This window comes from Pteropus alecto, unplaced genomic scaffold (assembly GCF_000325575.1).
Source record: "Pteropus alecto unplaced genomic scaffold, ASM32557v1 scaffold21, whole genome shotgun sequence".
Classification (NCBI taxonomy): Eukaryota; Metazoa; Chordata; class Mammalia; order Chiroptera; family Pteropodidae; genus Pteropus; species Pteropus alecto.
In genome coordinates, this window is record NW_006436282.1 from 15334015 (window position 1) to 15352587 (window position 18573).

Consider the following 18573-nt stretch of genomic DNA (forward strand, 5'->3'; position numbering starts at 1 on the left):
TCCCTCAATTTGGGTTTGTCTGATATTTTCTTATGATTAGATTGAGGTTATGAATTGCTGTTAGGAAAAATATCATAGACATTATTGCCCTTCTCAGCACATTATGTCAGGGAGTACAGGACGTCAGTATGTCTTATTGGCGATATTAACCTTGATGAATTGGTTAAGTTAGTATGTGCCAGGTATCTCCACTGTGAAGTTATTTTATTCTTTCTAAAAAAATAACTTCATTATAAGCAAGTAAGTAAGTCCAGTCCACACTCAAGGGGAGGGGAAATTAAGCTCTACTTCCTGTAAAGAGAATTATCAAAGAATTTGTGGCTTTTCATGAAAACCACAGTAATTAGTAAATATTTTTGAGGCAATTCATCGAGTCTACACAAATATCCTGTTTCTCTTTAAAGAAAATACTAACATTTTACTTTTAGCATTCCTCGTTGTACTGTGCCTACAGCCGTTATTGCTATGGTGTTCTAAAAGTCATTTTACTTGTACAGTTTTCACTTGTACTTCTTGTGTAAGGAAGATTTATACCTTCTTCCCCAATTACTTGTTTATTCAGTCATTTATTTATATCATTATGGACTCAAGTATTTTATTTTGAGGGTTATAATCCATTACTGTCATTATTTATTTTTCTTGCTCAAATGTTTCATCTTTGGCCAATGTAAGTAGTTTTAGATGGTCCTTCTATCCTTTTGACATGCCCTCATCTAATTTGAACTGTAAGAGTTTCTTTTAATCTTTATTGTTCTCTTAATTTTGTAATTATGTATGTAGTCATAAATTTTCATTTATTGTACAAACTGTTTGGACTCATCAACTCTCGGTTCTCCTTCATCCACATTTTAATTGGAGAGTTTAATACATTTACATTTAATACAGTTACTGGTAAGGACTTCTGCCATTCTGTTATTTGTTTCCTGTGTGTCTTCTTTTTTGTTCCTATGTTCCTCCATTATTGACATTTTGAGTTAAATAAATTTTCCTCATGTGTTATTTTAATTCTTGTTATTTTTAATCATATATAATATATTTTAGTTATTTTCTTAGTGGTTGCCTACCTTGGGGATGATAATTACATTGTATAATGATCTAGTTTGGATTAATACTTACTTTATATCCATAGTGTACAAAAACTTTTCTCCCATATAGCTCTGTCTCCCCATCTGCTGTTACTTTAACCAATTACATTTTCATACATTATGTACCTATCAACACAGCTTTATAATTATTGCTTTATGCAGTTGTGTTTTAAACCAGATAGGAGAAAAAAAGGAGTCACAAATCAAAAATGCATTTATACTGCCTTTTACATTTAACTATAATTACCTTACCTGTTCTTTATTTTTTCATGTGGATTTAAGTTACCATCTAGTGCCTTTTTCACTTCAGCCTGAAGAACTTCCTTTCGTATTTCTTGTGGGTGCAAATCTCCTGGTGGCAAATATTTCAGTTCTTATTAATCTAGGAATGTCTTAATTTTTCCTTACTTTTGAAAGATAGTTTTTCTGTATAGAGAATTCTTGGTTGACAATTTATTTTTTCTTTATCTTTGACTATATCATCCAATTGCTTTCCAGCCTCCATGATCTCCAATGAAAAAAATATTTTTATTAACAATCCCTTGTAGGTAATGAGTCATTTTTCTCTTGCTGCTTTCTAGATTCTCTCTTTGTTTTTTGTTTTTTGGGTTTTTTTTACTTTAAACATTTTATTATTATGTGTCTCATTGCCAATCTCTTTGCATTTAACCTTGCTTTGAGTTTATTGGATTACCTCCAAGTCTGGTTAAATACAACAATCTTATATTTGGAGTTTTCCAAAGAACCACTGGATGGATCAGAGAATGAGAATTTTGGGGGAATGAGGTTTTGAAAGAGCTCCAGCTCTGTTCTGCTTCCTCTGGTGGCTTCTAGGCTACTGGGGAATAGAAAATGGAAATAGGCCAATTAAAACACAAAGCTTTCTGTTCTTATCAAGATTTCAGCCATTTTTCTTTAGTAAACACTCTCTGAATTACTGCAAGCCTTGATTAATTTCTAGATTCTAAGAGGCTTGATTTTGATTGTTTTGGTTTGATTTTCTAATTCTTTTCATAGAGGAGTGAATTTTTGGAGGTCACCATCTTTACTGACATTACCTCTTAATAATTTCCTCCTTCTCCCTTTATTTCTGAAGAATTACAAGGATTGGAAAGAGTTGATAAGTTCTGTTTGTGGCATGTTGAGTGATGCTGCCTGTGGCACATCTAGGAGATGTCAGGTTCACAGTTGAGTTAAGGAATCTGGATCTTGATGTAGTCATCTATTTATAGATAATAGTTAATATTATTAGTGTACATAAGTTTTTTTTTAAAGGCATTTATGATGAAATGACCAAAGGGCTTCTGTATTTGACTAGATAATTGCTGAAGGAGAAAATGAAAAATTACACATTATGCAAATTGATGTCCCTGTAAATCCATGGACTCAGATGTCAGCCAGTCTCTCAGAGTAGCCTATCAATCTTATCCTTTTTTGTCAAATTCCTTAGTACTTTAATAATTACCTAAACCACCTTAAGTGTTCTTATGTCCCTTGTATTTCTCACTCAGTCTCCCCTTACTCCCAGTCGTTTACTTCAAGAAAATTAAATCCACATGACTTCTCTCAAATTGTCATCATGCCCCCTTTTAATTTACTTTTATCCACAGGTAATAATAAAGGAGAATTGAGGGTACTCATGAAAAGATTTGTTTAGATATTCTAGGCTGGGTAAGAGTATCCAGTAAGGCCTGATGGGTTGAGGGCACTGGAGGGGGAGGGTCAGAGGGATCCAGAGACTGCAGGTTTCTCAGTTTGAATTACTAGGTTTCTTAGAACAAATCAAAAAAAATATTTTTGTAATGTGAGTTATATATAAAAGTCTGGTTATTTTTTCTAAGAAATTGTATATAGCTGCATATGGACATTTGATGTAAGTTACTCATTGAAAAAGGGTGTATTTATAATTGGCTATAACAAATTGAAGATATTTAAATAAATATTTCCACATAGTGGGTTAAATTGTGTCTCACAGAAAGATATGTTCAAGTCCTAATCTCTGGTATCTCTGAATGCAAACTTATTCAGAAATAGATTCTTTGCGAATTGAGCAAATTAAGATGAGGTGATACTGTGCCTGGTGCCTAGGTTTTAGGACCTAGTAGACTTTCACTCCAATGACTGACGACCATCTAAAAAGGGGAGAAGACACAGAGACACTGGAGAAGAGGCCACGTGAAGACAGGCAGAAATTGGAGAGATATGCAGCTTCAAGCCAGCGAGTGCCAAGGATTTGCCAGAAGTCACCAGAAGCTAGGATGAGGCAAGGCAGGATTCTTCTCTAGAGCCTCTGGTGGAAACATTGCCCTACTGACACCTTAGTTTTGGATATCTAGCCTCCAGAACTTTGAGAGAATAAATATCTGTCGTTTTAAGCTACCCGGTTTGTGGTATTTTCTTATGGAAGCCATAGGAAACTAATATAGCCCCTTAGTTTGCTCCTGAAATTAATTAATTTGTATATAGGGAGATGTGTTATTAAATGAAAAATTCAGAAATAACAATAATTCATAAAATGTTTTGTACATTGTAATAGCTTAGGTTTGAGGGTAACATTTCAAACATCAGGTTACAGTCAGCACTGTAACAGCTATGATCGGTTCCTGATGGTTACTTCCGATGAATAAAGCTTAAAAGATCTGTTTTATTCCATTCATCCCTCAAATCTATGATTCCACTTGAAAATTGTAGCAGATTTTTTTCTGAGAGAAATTACTGTTAGGAATATCATATTAGGCAAAAGAAGCAATTTTTTCTTCTATCAGTTTATTAAACCAGAATCATTTGGGTTGTTTTTGAGAATTTTTTTTAGAGAAATAAAATATGAAATTTGTCCTTGACATGCTTTGGATACTTGTAATGAAGACATTTTACAGATCTTGAACTATATAATGTATCAGCTATAATTTATTTTATTATTAGGCTTTATTTCTTTCAAGGTTTTATCTTCTATAACTATTAGTTTTCTGTCACTGCCGTAACAAACTACCACAAATTTAGCACCTTAAAAACACACACATTTATTATATAACAGTTTCGTTAAGTCAAAAGTTTGAGTAAGCTTGGTCTAGGTCCATTTACCCTCTTAAAAAGTCGAAATCAAGGTGTCAGCTGGGCTGTGTTCCTTACCGAAGGCTCTGGGGAAGAATTTGCTTCCAAAATCACTCAGGCTATCAACCAAATTCAGTTTTTGCTGTTGTAGGATAAGGGTCCCTGTTTCATTGCTGGCTGTCAGCTAGGGGCTGGTGTTTTTGCTCTGGAAGTTGCTAACATTCCTTCTCATACTTCTTCTGTGGCCCCCTCCAGCAGTGTAGGTCAAGTCCCTCTCAGACTTCTGATTTATCCGATTTCTGATTTCTCCTGCTGCATCCCTCCAACTCCAGCTGAAGAAAGCTCTCTGCTTTTAAGAGCTCATATGATTAGATCAGGCCCACTCAGATGTTTCAGAATAATCTTATATTAAGCTCTATAACTTTAGTTAGTATTTCTTTTTTCATGTAATAAAACATATTCATTAGTTCCAGGGATTAGGGCATGGACATTTGGGGGGGAGGGGGACAATTCTGCTGATCATAAGTAAACTCATATCAAGTTTTAATAATTAATTACATTAATTATGAAAAGTATTAGCCTACTAAGAATAATTGTGAAATAATTAAAATAATAAAAACATTGTAGTACATATAATTAGTACAAGAACTCTGTACCTCCTTGAGATAAAGTATAATGATAATGTTTGCTAAGAGTAGGAGATTTAGAAATTGATACCACAGAAAATATAGTTCTGTATGGAAGGATAGTTTAATTGTACAACATAATTTACTTATTTAGAGGTTCTAGCCACTTTCATTGCTTGAAGTTAATTGGACACCCACACCATTTAGGAGTAGACAGACTACAAAGTCCGTACACAAATCATTTCCCATTTATCTTACGGTTTGCCGTGGAGTAGCTGAGGACTTAGATTTCTTTCTTAATTGAAACTTAACCATAGCTCTATGTGGTTGCAAATGACTATCCCAAGAAAATGGAAGTTGCTTTAAAGTAAGAAATTCTCACTTATTTATTTCATTTTTGTATCACCAGTGTATCATCAAGTGTTCCACAAATGTTTGTTGAAAAATGACTAAGTTCCTGAACATTACAGCTTACAAATATTTATCGAACAGCCAGTGTGTAGGTTGATCACCCAGTTGATTCAGTGCTTATTGAATGATTGCATGCCATCAGGCCATCACCACCTGATTTCTTTTTGATTTTTCTTGGCCGTTGTTGCTATGGAGCAAATTAACTTCCGAGCCAACGCTCACTCATCAATAAAATGAAAATGTAAAATTAGATCTTTAAGATTTCTTCCAGCTTTAACATTTTTCAACAGAATTTTTCTTTTGAAAGCAAATGGGGAACTTGCAAGGTGTAAAGTTCAAAATTGATCCTAAACTTAAACCCTTGTTTAATTGCTTTCCATCCTTATCTAGGTGTTAGCATTCATAAAATGCAAGTCGTTTTACTTTAAAGCTTAACTGCCTTTATTTTTAATGTCTTTGAGAATTTTGTATAAACCATTTATTTATCCTTTTATTCAATTTTTCAAGACTGAAAGAGAAAGAAAAGTTCAATGAGATACTGCAAATGCAATTTTTTAAAAAATAAAAGCAAACACATAAAGAAGAGGGGAAATTATCTGACATGGACAAACTTGAACCTATAGATTTTCTCTTGGTAAGTCAAAAGCAGGGCCAAGCTAAGAAGTCAGCTGAACTGAACTTCCTTGTTATCCAAGTTCTACTGTCAGACTGAGAAAACATTTCATTCCCTTAAGTAACAGTTTTAGAAGGAAGGACCAAAGATAGTAGGTCTATTGTGAATATCACAATATACGAATTAACCAGATTTTTCATGCCCGATCTATTATACACAAAATTGAAATGTTTTTCTTCCCTTATTATTTAACATTTCATTTTTATTCCAGAATATGGAAGTGGTTAGTTCTAGAAGACCTATCTTATATCTTAAACAGAGCATATTTAAGGATCACGTTGTATACCAGAACCTGACAGTCTTATTCTGGGAAACTTAAAAACTCTATTAGTTGAAATGTAGTATTTGTCTGACTCTCATTTTTGCCTTGTGAGGAAACTGAAAACACTATTAAATTATTAACTGATTTTATTTGAAATCGTTCTAAGATATGTTCATGCCTTTAGGCATTATAACCAAAACCCAGGTAGTAGTTTTAAAGGAAGAGTAGATGTGAGCCTTGAACATTATATATTTTTATACCTAGAAGTGATTCTCCAGATCACGTTTGAAACCCTCTTGTTTCATAGATGAGAAACTGAGGCCCAGAGTGGTTATTTCACTTGCTCCGTTTTATTTCCAGTTCTTGATAAAACCAGGACTTAACTCAGGTCTTTTATTCTCAGTCACATGCTCTTTCTCCTCTAACTACACTACTTGTTTGATAGCATTTTAAAATAAAAACAAAGTAGTTTGCAGCTAGTCAAAAGTTAAATGAAAATGTAGTATGACCAGAAGAGAAATTACTTAAAATTAAGATTTTATTTAAACACAGTGAATTACTATTTATTTGCTATTTTTCTGTTTAGGTGAAAAGAGATTTGAATGCCCAGAATGTTCTAAAAGATTTATGCGGAGTGATCATCTCTCCAAACATGTCAAAACGCACCAGAATAAGAAAGGTGGTGGGACAGCTCTTGCCATTGTTACCTCGGGAGAACTGGACTCGTCGGTTACAGAGGTGCTTGGCTCCCCAAGAATTGTCACAGTTGCAGCCATTTCTCAAGATTCAAATCCAGCAACTCCCAATGTTTCAGCCAACATGGAAGAATTCTGAAAAGTTATTCATAACAGAGACCTCTAGTGCTGCACTTAAGTTTACACATCTTTGAAAATCTGGAAATGGGCTGGTCAAGTGGATTACAGAGTAGGAAATCACATTTTCATTTTTGGCTTCTTTAAGTATTCCAAAATTTTCAGTCAACATGTGAAGTGTTGGATTTTTAAAAACACAAAAAGCAAACTGATGTACTGGAAACAGATAGAAAAGTATTTCCTCCATACTGTAAGTTGTAGTTATTTGAAAATGTCTCACATAATGTTTAAAATGAATCTTCCCCTCTCTTAACATCATGTGTTAATGTGTTTAGAAAGACAGACCTCAAGTAGTTTACAGGCTGGACCTTAATTGGACTTGTTTTCTTTGAAATTCAATCAGTAATAATGTACATGATTTTTTTTTTCCTACAGCACAGAAAACAAGATAGCTAATTGATGATAGGGACAATACTTTATTTTCTTAGCTTGATTTTTGGAAAGCCAACTAAAAATGGTTTTGGCCGTCTTTTCTAAATGTTAGGAATTCTTCAACAGTTGAATTAGTTAAGTCCCAAAACAGTAATCTGAGATGCCTCTCAGATCATTATGACCACTACATTATAGTAGTGTGTATGCAGACAATCAGTGAAGTTTAATTACTTTCTCCATTTGGAGACACAAGAGGAACTTAGAGCTAAACCTTAGGTTAAATTTTAGATTAAAACCTTAGGAAAATACTGGGGTGGGGGGGAAATGGTTAAAACAAAACTCTTAAAAGCTTCAGAAAAATAAAATGAGGCAACTTAACATGTAAGGTTTTGAAGTTAGGATTGATTATATTCTTAATCCTAGGTCGTACCACAAAATTCATTTTAAATGTTTATATTGGAAATATTTGCATAGAGTATAAATTGTTCTGTAGTTTCATATTCTGTAAATATGAGTTATGTTGACAATGTGCAGAATTCTTTATGCTTTGACTTGGTAGCCAAAGAAAGAATTATCACACTTTTTTTTAAGGCCAGCAGAAAATTATGTTTTAACTACATTATAATTTTCGTTTTCCTCTCTACTAAAGATTAGCTAATCCCATTTTATTTCTAGTACTGTTAGAAGGCTGATTAAGAATTCATAGCACAGTAATGTCTCTGTGTTATGTCAATAACTGAATTTTCCCTAAAAAGACAGCCTAACAAATATATAACAGACGTGATATTATGAAGCAAAAATTATTTTTTAAAAATCAGAATGATTTTTAGTCAAGTGACTAAAGAAAAAATGTATTTCATTGTTTATGCAAGGGTCTTATAGGAAAGATGGCCAAAAGTTTCGTATGAAAAAAGTTTGGATTATATCAGTAGCTTAACTATTAGTAAGATATTTCCTATTTTAAAAATGTATTTACACAGAATCATAATGGAATTGGAGTCAACCGTTTGAAAACTAAAGTTTTTAACTGCTTGGTTTATTAACATCATTAGATTGGGGACTGTTTGAATATCAGTAATGTTTTCTTGTGTGTTCTCTATTATTTCAGGAAAAGTACTACTCATGTGAATTCTCTTCCAAAATTGTGATGTTTCTTGTATTTTTGATGAAGGAGAAATACTGTAATGATCACTGTTTACACTATGTACACTTTAGGCCAGCCCTTTGTAGCGTTATATAAAACTGAAGGTCTTTTGTGCTTTCAGTTTGTATAAAAAAGCTTTGAGATTAAAGGAAAAAAAATTTTTACACTGTGGTTATAAATTTCAAGTTTCTTAAAGCTTTTGTAGACTTGTAACAAAGTCTTTAAATTTTAGTTGGATTTTGTAAATTGTTTTGTATATTTTATTTAATGTACTCTTAACAACTGATGTATCTGGCTTTAAGACATCAGACTCAGTTTGTTGTTTTGTTTGGTACAGAGGAGCATTTGGTAGTGTTAATTTTAATTTTATTATATAGGAGCTGAAACATCAAATATATATTTTATCTATCATTATGCTACACAATCAGTGCTATAAATTTTTTTATGCAAAGAAACTTTCCTAATGTTTGAATCATGTTTTCTCAGAGTGACACTTTCTGTTGTTGATAATACCAAGTATGAGCTCTCTGCACCATTATTCCATGAACCAGTTTTAATGCATACCTATGTATGCTCTTCACCAACGGAAGTTACTTTTTAATCAACAATGAGGCCTATTATAAATTTAACAAACTGAATCTGGATAGCTTTAGAGCATATAAAATATAGTAATTTGTGTTAGCAGGTGCACATTTTACCACTGAAATTAGAAATATTTTGACAGTCAGTTCTGCATACCATTCTGAATCCACTCTCCTGTCTTATATGAATCGTAAATTTCAATGTCCTTTATTTGACTCAGTGGGATATAGCTGTTATAAGTAATAGGGCACAGATGTGCAGTAGTCTTGTTTAATGGCATTTCACTGTTCATTCTCTCTGCCACTGTTATAAAACTTTTCTTTATTGTAATTATCAGTGCAAAGCTATGTATTTATCATGGTAGAACTCCAGTGTTAGAATAGTTTTTTCTTACAGTATTCTTTTTTTGGTTAGGTTTGTGTATGTGTTGCTGATTACATTAGAACTTGATGTTAAGTCATTATTTATCACACTCTCATGAGAGCAGTAATAAAAGTGTGTAATCTAGGAGAAAAAGTTAATTTGTCAAACTTAGATAAGCATGATGTTTAGGTCCTATTTTTCAATTTTATAACTGTTTTATTGCAACAATATTTGTATTTAAGTCTTCATTTTAATGCCTTGTGGTGTTTTTTTATGCATGTCACTAGGTTGTCATCCCACATAAATTGATGTGCAGCATAGGGTATTAAATCTACATAATGATTTTAAAACAGAAATAGTTGATGGTAAAATGTAAATGTTTTGCAAAAATTCCTTATAAAAAGTTTTGTAGTAACATTTCACTTGTAAATTTTTTGTAAGAAAAAAAAGAAAAAGAAAAAGGAAAAAAAAGATGAATTCAGAAAAATTCCTGTTTCCCATATCCTAGAATTTAGACAATTATTCTGCCAGCAAAGCCTCCGGGGGCTATAATTGACATTTTTACAGTGCTGATTTGTATAAAATTTGTTTTTTGTGGATTTGGAAATAAAATCATGTACAAGTTGTTGCCTGCAATAACAATTGCAAGTAACCTATAAAAATTCCCTTGAGTTTAACATGTTTCTTCATTTAATTATGTATACTGTAAAGCAGCAATAAATTGTTTGAACTATCAACCTTATCACAATGAACACTGGAAAGTAAATGCTTCTCACTAGAAAACGTGGGCAACTCTTCATAATTCCTGGTATTAAGATCTGGTCACTATTTCTCCGAACAGACTGCCAAGGAAGACCAATTCAAACTTCCTATTAATTTGTAACCATTGCTCTGGACATTTATGGATATTAAAACTTGATTTAGGGTCATTTTTTACTTAAATATTTTTATAAATACTTAAATATTTTACTTAAATATTAAATATGCCACATAGATGCCACAGAAGTCTGTAAGCAAAAGCTGTTGTGTTTTCCTCCTGGGAGAGCCCTGCAAATCTTATGAAGAACCTTATTGATGAATACACCATTGTAACAACTTCAGTTAAATTAGATTTTCAAGCCCAGGCCAGATTATATACGGCGAGATGAGGGCTGGGGGATGTGAGGCAGCAGGGGAAGTACACTGGCCCACTCGCTGATGGAAGCTTCCAAAGAGTCTGTTTAAATGTATAGTAATTAAGGGCTATAAAGTATAGTATGTGGGTAGATCGTACAGCAAAGCCCTAAGGTAAAGTTACAACTTAGTGTCGTATATATTCATAGATGACTGTGAATCAAAAAAAAAAAAGTTAAATGTATGCTACTCTGCTAAACAAGACCAGTAAGGAGTAAATTTTTCAAAAGATACATGTGTGAAAACTTAAGATGTATATTTCAGTTACTTGAAAAATTCACATTTAGAAGCATTAGGATGATATTGTATAAAAGGAGGGGATGATGCAATTAGAAAATTAACATTTTGTTGTTATTTTAATATAGTAATACCAGTTTGATTCTTGGACTTCTAGGGACCGAATAACCATGAACACGACAATCACAGAGAACGCCATAAAAGTAGATTGTCATAGATTGTCGACATAAAACTATTAGTGCAAAAGAACCATTGGCGTAGGAAAGTGGAAGTAGTGCTCAGAGCAACGCTGACACAAAGTGGTTTACTTCGAGAAGTCAGGAAAAAACAGTCGCTTGTTATTTTTATTTTAAAGTTCAGATGCTTAAAGGGGTGGAGAGACTTCAGATATATGCGAGAAATGCGAAATAACTTTATTCGATACATCTGAATCGTATGACTATTTACTGCCCGAGCAGTAATGTATGTTTAATATACACACAACCAACTTAATTGTGTAGGAGGATTTTTTAAGGCATGTATTTCTTTTAAGATTTGCTTATTAGCATAGGTATTAGGCTGTGTCCCTCCTAGTAGCAGGTGGCAATGAAATAATTTAATTTGAAATACCTGAGAGTAATCTCAAGTGCAAGAGAGGGAAAGAAGGAAGGAAGAAGGGAGATCTTATAAACCTTTATTTTTGTCTAAGGTATAGTTTGGCAAATGCTAGGATAATTTCTCCTGAAAGAAAAAGTGTTCCAAATTAATAGGGATACTAGGTTTCAGAATTTTAATAAATACCCCAAATTTTCATGTATAAGAGGAAAATATCAACATGCGATTTGTAATACCTTGGCCCAGAAAAGCAATTTATGTATGCGTGTACATATATAGCAACTCTACAATAAGGATTTGAATTAGCAATACATATATTGTATTAGACTACTGTCATAAAATTTATTCTCTTTAAAACAGTAAAGGTATTTTCAAGATAAAGTATCACTATTCTCATAGTGAAGTACAGATACTCCAGCTTTAAGTACATTGTACATTCTCTAGTGAAGTCCACCAGGAAAATTGGGCGACAGTCAAGCAAAACTTTCACATGAGCTTATATTTAAAGTGTTCCATAGAAACATAATATTTTATAATAAATTTTTTCAAGGAAATAATAGCTATGTTTCCCTCCAATTATTCCTTTGCATAACTGCGGCACTTTAAATTTTTTGTTCAATCGAAAGTAACGGTTTTTTGTTTTCTATATTTAATAAAATTACATTTATATAAATAATATATAGGCTATGTGTAACATTTTAGATATATATCATAACGTTTGAGTTGGATAAGAAAGTTCAAACCTCAAAACTGTTTTTAAAGCTGCTGAAAGAAAAACCACAAACTACAGATTGGCCTAAATGTACACACATGGCCTTTTATAAACTCTGTATAAAGATTTGCAATAATAGAAAAGTAAGGGCAAAGGAGTGCAAGTATGATAAAGGAGATGAAGTCATCATTCGGGTCGTCAGGGAAACCTTCCTGAAGTGATGTCAGAGCAAAATGAGGTGAGGAGTAAGCCTTGCAAATCGGTCTTCGAGGGGAAGCTGGGAGAAGAGGTATCCAGCAAAAGGGATGAGCCCCAGACTGGACCATGGCTGCAGCACAACAGTCTAGAGAAGCCAAAAAGGAGACAGCAGGAGAGAGAGGAGATGCTGGTACAACAACATCCTACAGGCCCCGTAATCCTTGCCATTGGAGTGTCAAGGCTGCTTTCGGTGCAGAGGGACAATCTTCCTGGGAATATCAAAGCCCTGTGACAGAGATCACCAACTGTGAGGGAAATGGGTGTGGTTTGGACTCATTAGCCACACAACTTTGGGCAAGTTAACCTTTCTGCACCCTGTTTTTCTCATTTGCAAAACGGGCATAATACTTTATAGTTCTGTTAAGTGGATCAAGTAAGGTAGCTAACAAGCCCCCTGACAATAATGTTCAATAGATAGAAGTTATTATTGTTAATTATCAGTTAACCCAAAAGGCAGGGAGGCATAGAATATTTCCTGGTTGGACCAATGCCGAGACGCTTCGACAATGGGCAACAATACATCGAAAAGTTAATTCTCCATATCATATAAAGGAAAAAGACAAGTGGGGTTTCTTCAACTACATTTTTCTCAAACTATCTGCCTATGAGCTAGTTTGGGTTTTCTCAAAATTATATGATAGTTGTCTTTTCCAAATACTAAGCAAAATTCAATTTTTAAATTTTAGTTATTTCTTAATTTTAAAATGTTAATTCTGACTACTACTTGCCTTCCTCAAAGTGGTAGCAGACAACCAAACAAGTGAACAAAGAAGCAAGTCATTTAGTGAAAAACAAACAGTTGTCCATGTGTTGTTCAATAACTTTTTTTGATATTTAAAATCATTCCCTATGTGCAGACATATGTTTATGAAATAAATGGACCTGGGCTTACAGGGCGGAAGTACTTAATTTTTCAGCTTTCTACCAAATTGCAGCCACAAAAAGAAAATGTCTAATTTGATGTCCAAATGTTTTCTTATCCTAGACAACCTCTCAGACTTGGTGTAGAAAAGAATAATAGGATGTTCTACATTTATGAGCTCTAAGCTACTCTTTGCTCAGTTTTTCAGCATCTTTGTAGAATAAGATAGGATAAACAAACTGTCCAAACTGGCTTAGTGCATTGCCAGGCTCCAAGGCACCTCTGGCTAGATTCTGCTCTCCACTTCCAGCCTTCTTGTCCAATTAACTACCTTACCTTCGCTTCGCCTTAGGAGAAGCTTTTTTTAACCAGTCAGTACATTTGTTGAGCACCTTTTTTGTGCCAGACTCAGGCACAAGAGATGTTCCTCTTTTCTGCGTGAATCCTGCCTCACTGCATCCCTAGCTGGGCTAGATTTCTAGAGAGTTTGGAGATGCCCTGGCCCCACTCCTGGAGCACCTGCATTAAGCATGCTTCTACAGGGAGGAGCTGGGGCTCAGATCTTGTTGGGCCAAGTTAAGATGAACAGGTTTCAAGTCAGAGTCAGAGAACCAAGAAATCAGTCCCTGAGAGCTACGATCAGACAAAAGTAAATTACAGGGAAGAGGAGGAAATTAAACGAGCAGTTGTTGCAAACACCCAATCTTTGAATGATGCCTTTCTAGATAGTTGGCTTGGCTCGAATTGTGTTATTTATTATGCTGCTATGAAATGTGGTTTAATATGTATTTTATTTATAGTAGTAGTATTTTTGAGATGTGGAAGCCAAAATAGTTATATTTTCTTCTGGTAAAATCATTCCTAGATTGTATAATTTTATGTTGGAATTAAAAACATCAGTAATTCATGGTGCCATGTAAAGGGCATCATGGTTGCCAAGTGTTTGGTCAACTTAACTGTTTTGAAAACTGCTGTGAGGAAAGTAATTTAAAGGCAAACAATAAGTTAACTGAAAAAAGATTCCAATTCGATTCATGAACATTGTAAATGGTTACAACTTTATGTCTTTAAAGCTTGCTTTATTTTTGCTTGTTCTTTGTCAAATTCATATATGTATATATGAAATGTGTGTGGTGAGTGGTGAAGCATCGTACGTATTTCTAATTACAGTTCCTAGGTCCAAATTAAGTTTGTAAGTTATTGTGGTTTTGTATTGTAGTTGCTTCTTCTCACTTTCTATAATTGTGTGGACAGATAGAAAACATTGTTAGAAAATTAAGCCCAATTCTAATGATAATACGTAATCTTATTTTAATTCTCATTTTTATGGAGTAAGTCATGAATAGAACAAGATTTGGATCCTTTGGAAAAAGGCTCCGTTTTTCATTTGTTTTCTTGTTCGTTTTGTTTTTCAGAATACTGGTGTTGCTAATGTGTATTAAAAGTCTGTGTACGTATGTCCACCAATGCTGTAAGTAGTTGGGAGCACTTTTATTCTTGTGTCCAGTTTACTGTAAATGTAGACTTGGACATGAAAAAAGGGAAATGAAAAAGAAGGGCAAACCTGCCTAAAAACTTTTATTAAATTGATTATTCTGCAGCTCTAAGATATATTGTTCTGTATTTTAAGGAAAAGTATTACCTTGTTTACAAAATGTTTCTAAAATACTAATTTTCTTTTAATTATCCTTATTTGAGTTTATGACCTTGTCAAATTCTCTGAAAAATTGCTTTGAGAAAAAAGGTGATAATCACCAGAGAAGACATTCAGATAAAATATTTGTTTTCAGTTTTGTTTTAATAGAAACATAGATCAGATTTATGATTTAAGTATTTATGTCTCTAAGAAAAATATATGATGTCTTTTAACTTGCTATTGTTCAGAACACTCGCAAAAGAATTATGGTCTTTAAAAATTTAGGAAAATTCTCCTGTTTTAATTTTTTTATAGCTGGGCTTTAACTTGGCCTAAAATACATCCAGCTTGTGAATCCAGAGGACATTGTTTTTTTTTCTCAATATATAACAACCAATCAAAATTAGACATATTTAGATATCAAACTAAGAGTTACTATATTTTAAGTTCAGTTCATCCCCCTTAAACAAAAGAATATAAAATTAATTATTGGTTCTCATTATCATAGGTACAGGGGTGACAGTCAAAATACTTAATAACGGACACAGCACAGCATGCATCAATCAGACAGGATGCTAGACATAGTAATGTAGGAAAGTCCCGGAGCCCTTCCCTGTCCCTTTACCTTCACATCCCACACCCCCTCACCCGATCCTCTGATGCCAGAGGAATCAGAGAAAGGGTAAACTGTCACAGCTGGTTTGTTAAATCAACAAAGGTGATTGCATCCTAAACTTTATTTTCGGTGATTTTTTAAAGCCTGTTAATTGCATTTATTGAATCTAAGACATGATAGATTCTTTTATACATATTAATTAATATACCACTAAAAAAAAAAACCTGCCAATTACACTACAACACAAGGCTTTAATATCACCTAGAAGTTTTGTTTTACACTTATGAAAGAGCTCTATTAGTTTTATTTAGGCAGATATTTTATCATATACCACTGCTGTATATACGTTAAAAATAGAAATGAAATAGTTTCTTCATATTCGGTGACTAACTTTTCTATCATGTTTTTGCCCAAGAGTAGTGGTTTTAAATCTATGTTCCTAAATTCTTTGATACTCCTCCCTTCAAGAGGGGTAGCCTAATTCCCCTCCCCTCGAGAGTGGACTGGACTTAGTGACTTGCTTCTAACGAATAGAATAAAGTGGATGTGACAGTGTGAGACTTCAGAGACTAGGACATAAGAAATCACTGTGGCTTCCTTCTTAGTTGGATTATTCACTTCAGAGGAAGCCAGCTGCCATGTTGCAAATAACCCTATGGAGAGACTCACACGGTAAGGCACTGAGACCTCTAGACAACTGCCCTCTAAATGAACTTGAAGTGGATCTTCCAGCCTAGTCAGGAGTTCAGGTGATGGCAGCGCCAGATACCATCTGAATATCAACCTCATGACAGACTCTGAGCCAAAGCCCCGAGCTAACCCCTCTTAGATTCTTGACCATCCGGAACTCTGCGAGCTAACAAATGTTTGTTGTTTCAAGCTGGTACATTTTGGGAGTCATTTGTTATGCAGCAATAGATAACTGATATAGTAGGAGTCATCAGTTTTCCACCTATGTCATCTGTGCCATTAAGAATATTAATGCATTTCATAAAAGAATGAAATTACCTCCAGCAATTTCCTCTGTGCTGATGGCATTCTATTCTGCAAGTTTTGCCGCAAGTGTGTGGGCAATAACTACAACAGACAGGCCTCTGTGCAGACCACAAACGTAGGCCATACCCCGATTTCAGTGATGGGGGAGTGTAAAAACATGCACAGCATGGAATCGGTGAAACACACACTCAGCAAAGTGCACCGTTTCCCTTCTGCTTCCATCAACCTCCTTTCTTTGCCAAGACCTTGATCTTACCAATTGCAGTTTTGTTGACCGTTTCAGGACAAAACTCCTGAGGTTCACAGAAGGTTATTGTACTTGCCTACTCCGTTTACATGGGGGAGTGAAGGGCTTGGGTTGCTGTAGGAAAAGACTGTTGGTGGGAACCGAGAGTTTATTTCCCAGCCCGAGCAAGCCTCGCCATGTCACAGAGGCATGCTCTTTCTGCAAGGGGCTGGACATGCTGGGAAAGTGGTGGCGGCTTCTTGGTGCTTGAGGGGGTTGGGCGTTAAAGAGGGCATGCTTATCCTTGGAGGTCTGGGAATATTCCAGTTATATGTGATATTCTATTTCCTGGAACAATTCACTACTGGCATATGAAGGATATAAATATGTATTTTTAGGGAGAAAAGCAAAAAAGCAAACAGCTTACTGGTTTAGGAGGAAACCTTTGCAATGTTACAATGGGCGCAAATATTACCTGACCTAAGTACACTGCTCTCTCCTTTTTTAAATCTCTCTCTCCACTAAATAAGATATCACACATGTGAGGGTTTTATAAACTGTTGAGGGCTAGACAAACGTAAGGCTTACTTACATATATGCATGGTGACTCCATGCTGGCAGGAATCACTAAGCCTCATTTAATTTGTACCTGTACCCTACTCTTAGTACTTCCTCTGGGCTTGCTCCTCAGGTGTAACATACAAGAATAGAAATCATAATGTTTAATACGGTTTAGGAGAGATTCACAAATGATTGTGCTTATATCTCCTACAACTTAACTCCCTTTCATATTCTTTTGACAAATTTATTTAATCTCTAAATTATCTTCCTTCTCTGGAAACGAGTGCTCCTCAAATAAAGCTGCTTTCTTGTTCTGATCACCTGTAATTTAAGTAGTCTCTTTTTACGGATTTATGTTTCTCTTCTCCCTTCAGAGGCTCTCTTTCTCTGACTATAAAATTTCTTGGGTCACAGATGTCCTTCCTTTGCTGGTATTTATTTATTTTTAAATGAATGGCTTTTTTCAATTCAACAAATGTTTGAACGGTAGTACTTCTAGTGGGTCTATGCTAGATGCTCTAAGGGATAAAATTAAATAAATGTCACAGTCCCTCATAGTGCCTACCTTCGAAGGGCTTAGTTACCAATAAGGAAAAATAAGAAAGCTGCACAAATAACTATAGTGCAAAGTAGCGTGCGTTAGACTCGTACAGGAAGAGATAACGCCAAGCAGTGGGTGAGGGTTTCCTCTCCCAAGAGGCTTGTGGTGACCGTTTGCTAGCTTGCTTGCTTTTTCGTTCATTTCCAGTATACCTCAGTAGTTTCTCTCTAAATACTACGACACTATGCTTTCCCGCAAACCCATTGGTTTTCTACTGCCTTTCCCTTTTTAACTTTTACATTCATGCTTATTCTCTGCAAAGATGCTTTCGGTCCTTTTTTTTTTTTTTTAAATCAAAACCAATAGTAATACGAAAATGTTATTCAACTATTGTTTAATGTGTTCTTTGAATGATCTTGACATTCCTGCCTGTGATTTGCATTTGTGTCTTGACCGGCACATTACTCTTCATAATTCATGGGAAATCATGTTTAATATGGTATTTCCCATGATGTTATATGTATTAGGGCCATCTGAGAAAAAAACACTTCCAATACCTTTCTTGGTTAACTACCAAATGACACTTTTTCCCCTTTTTCCTCACTAAACAGAACCCAGACTTTGCTCAGGCTCCTCCTAGTGGCCATCTCCTTAAGAGGAGTCTGGAGCTGGATCTCGACAAGTTAAACTTCCCTTTGACAAATGCAAGGTTGAGACATG

At 34.5% G+C, this 18573-nt stretch overlaps 1 protein-coding gene across 4 annotated transcripts in view; it reads left to right on the plus strand.

Annotated features, from left to right (window-relative positions):
* Positions 1-10193, plus strand: part of SP4 (Sp4 transcription factor) — a 58392-nt gene extending 48199 nt beyond the window's left edge. For 3 of the 4 annotated variants that reach the window (XM_015589495.2, XM_025046874.1, XM_025046875.1), the window contains exon 6: positions 6695-10193. In XM_015589495.2, the coding sequence (XP_015444981.1) occupies positions 6695-6942 (248 nt within the window). In that variant the 3' untranslated portion in view covers positions 6943-10193. Of the gene's footprint in view, positions 1-5680; positions 5808-6694 lie in introns of all 4 variants that reach the window. The other variant, XR_003046321.1, reaches the window with a different exon arrangement.
* The last annotated feature ends 8380 nt before the right edge of the window (positions 10194-18573 follow it).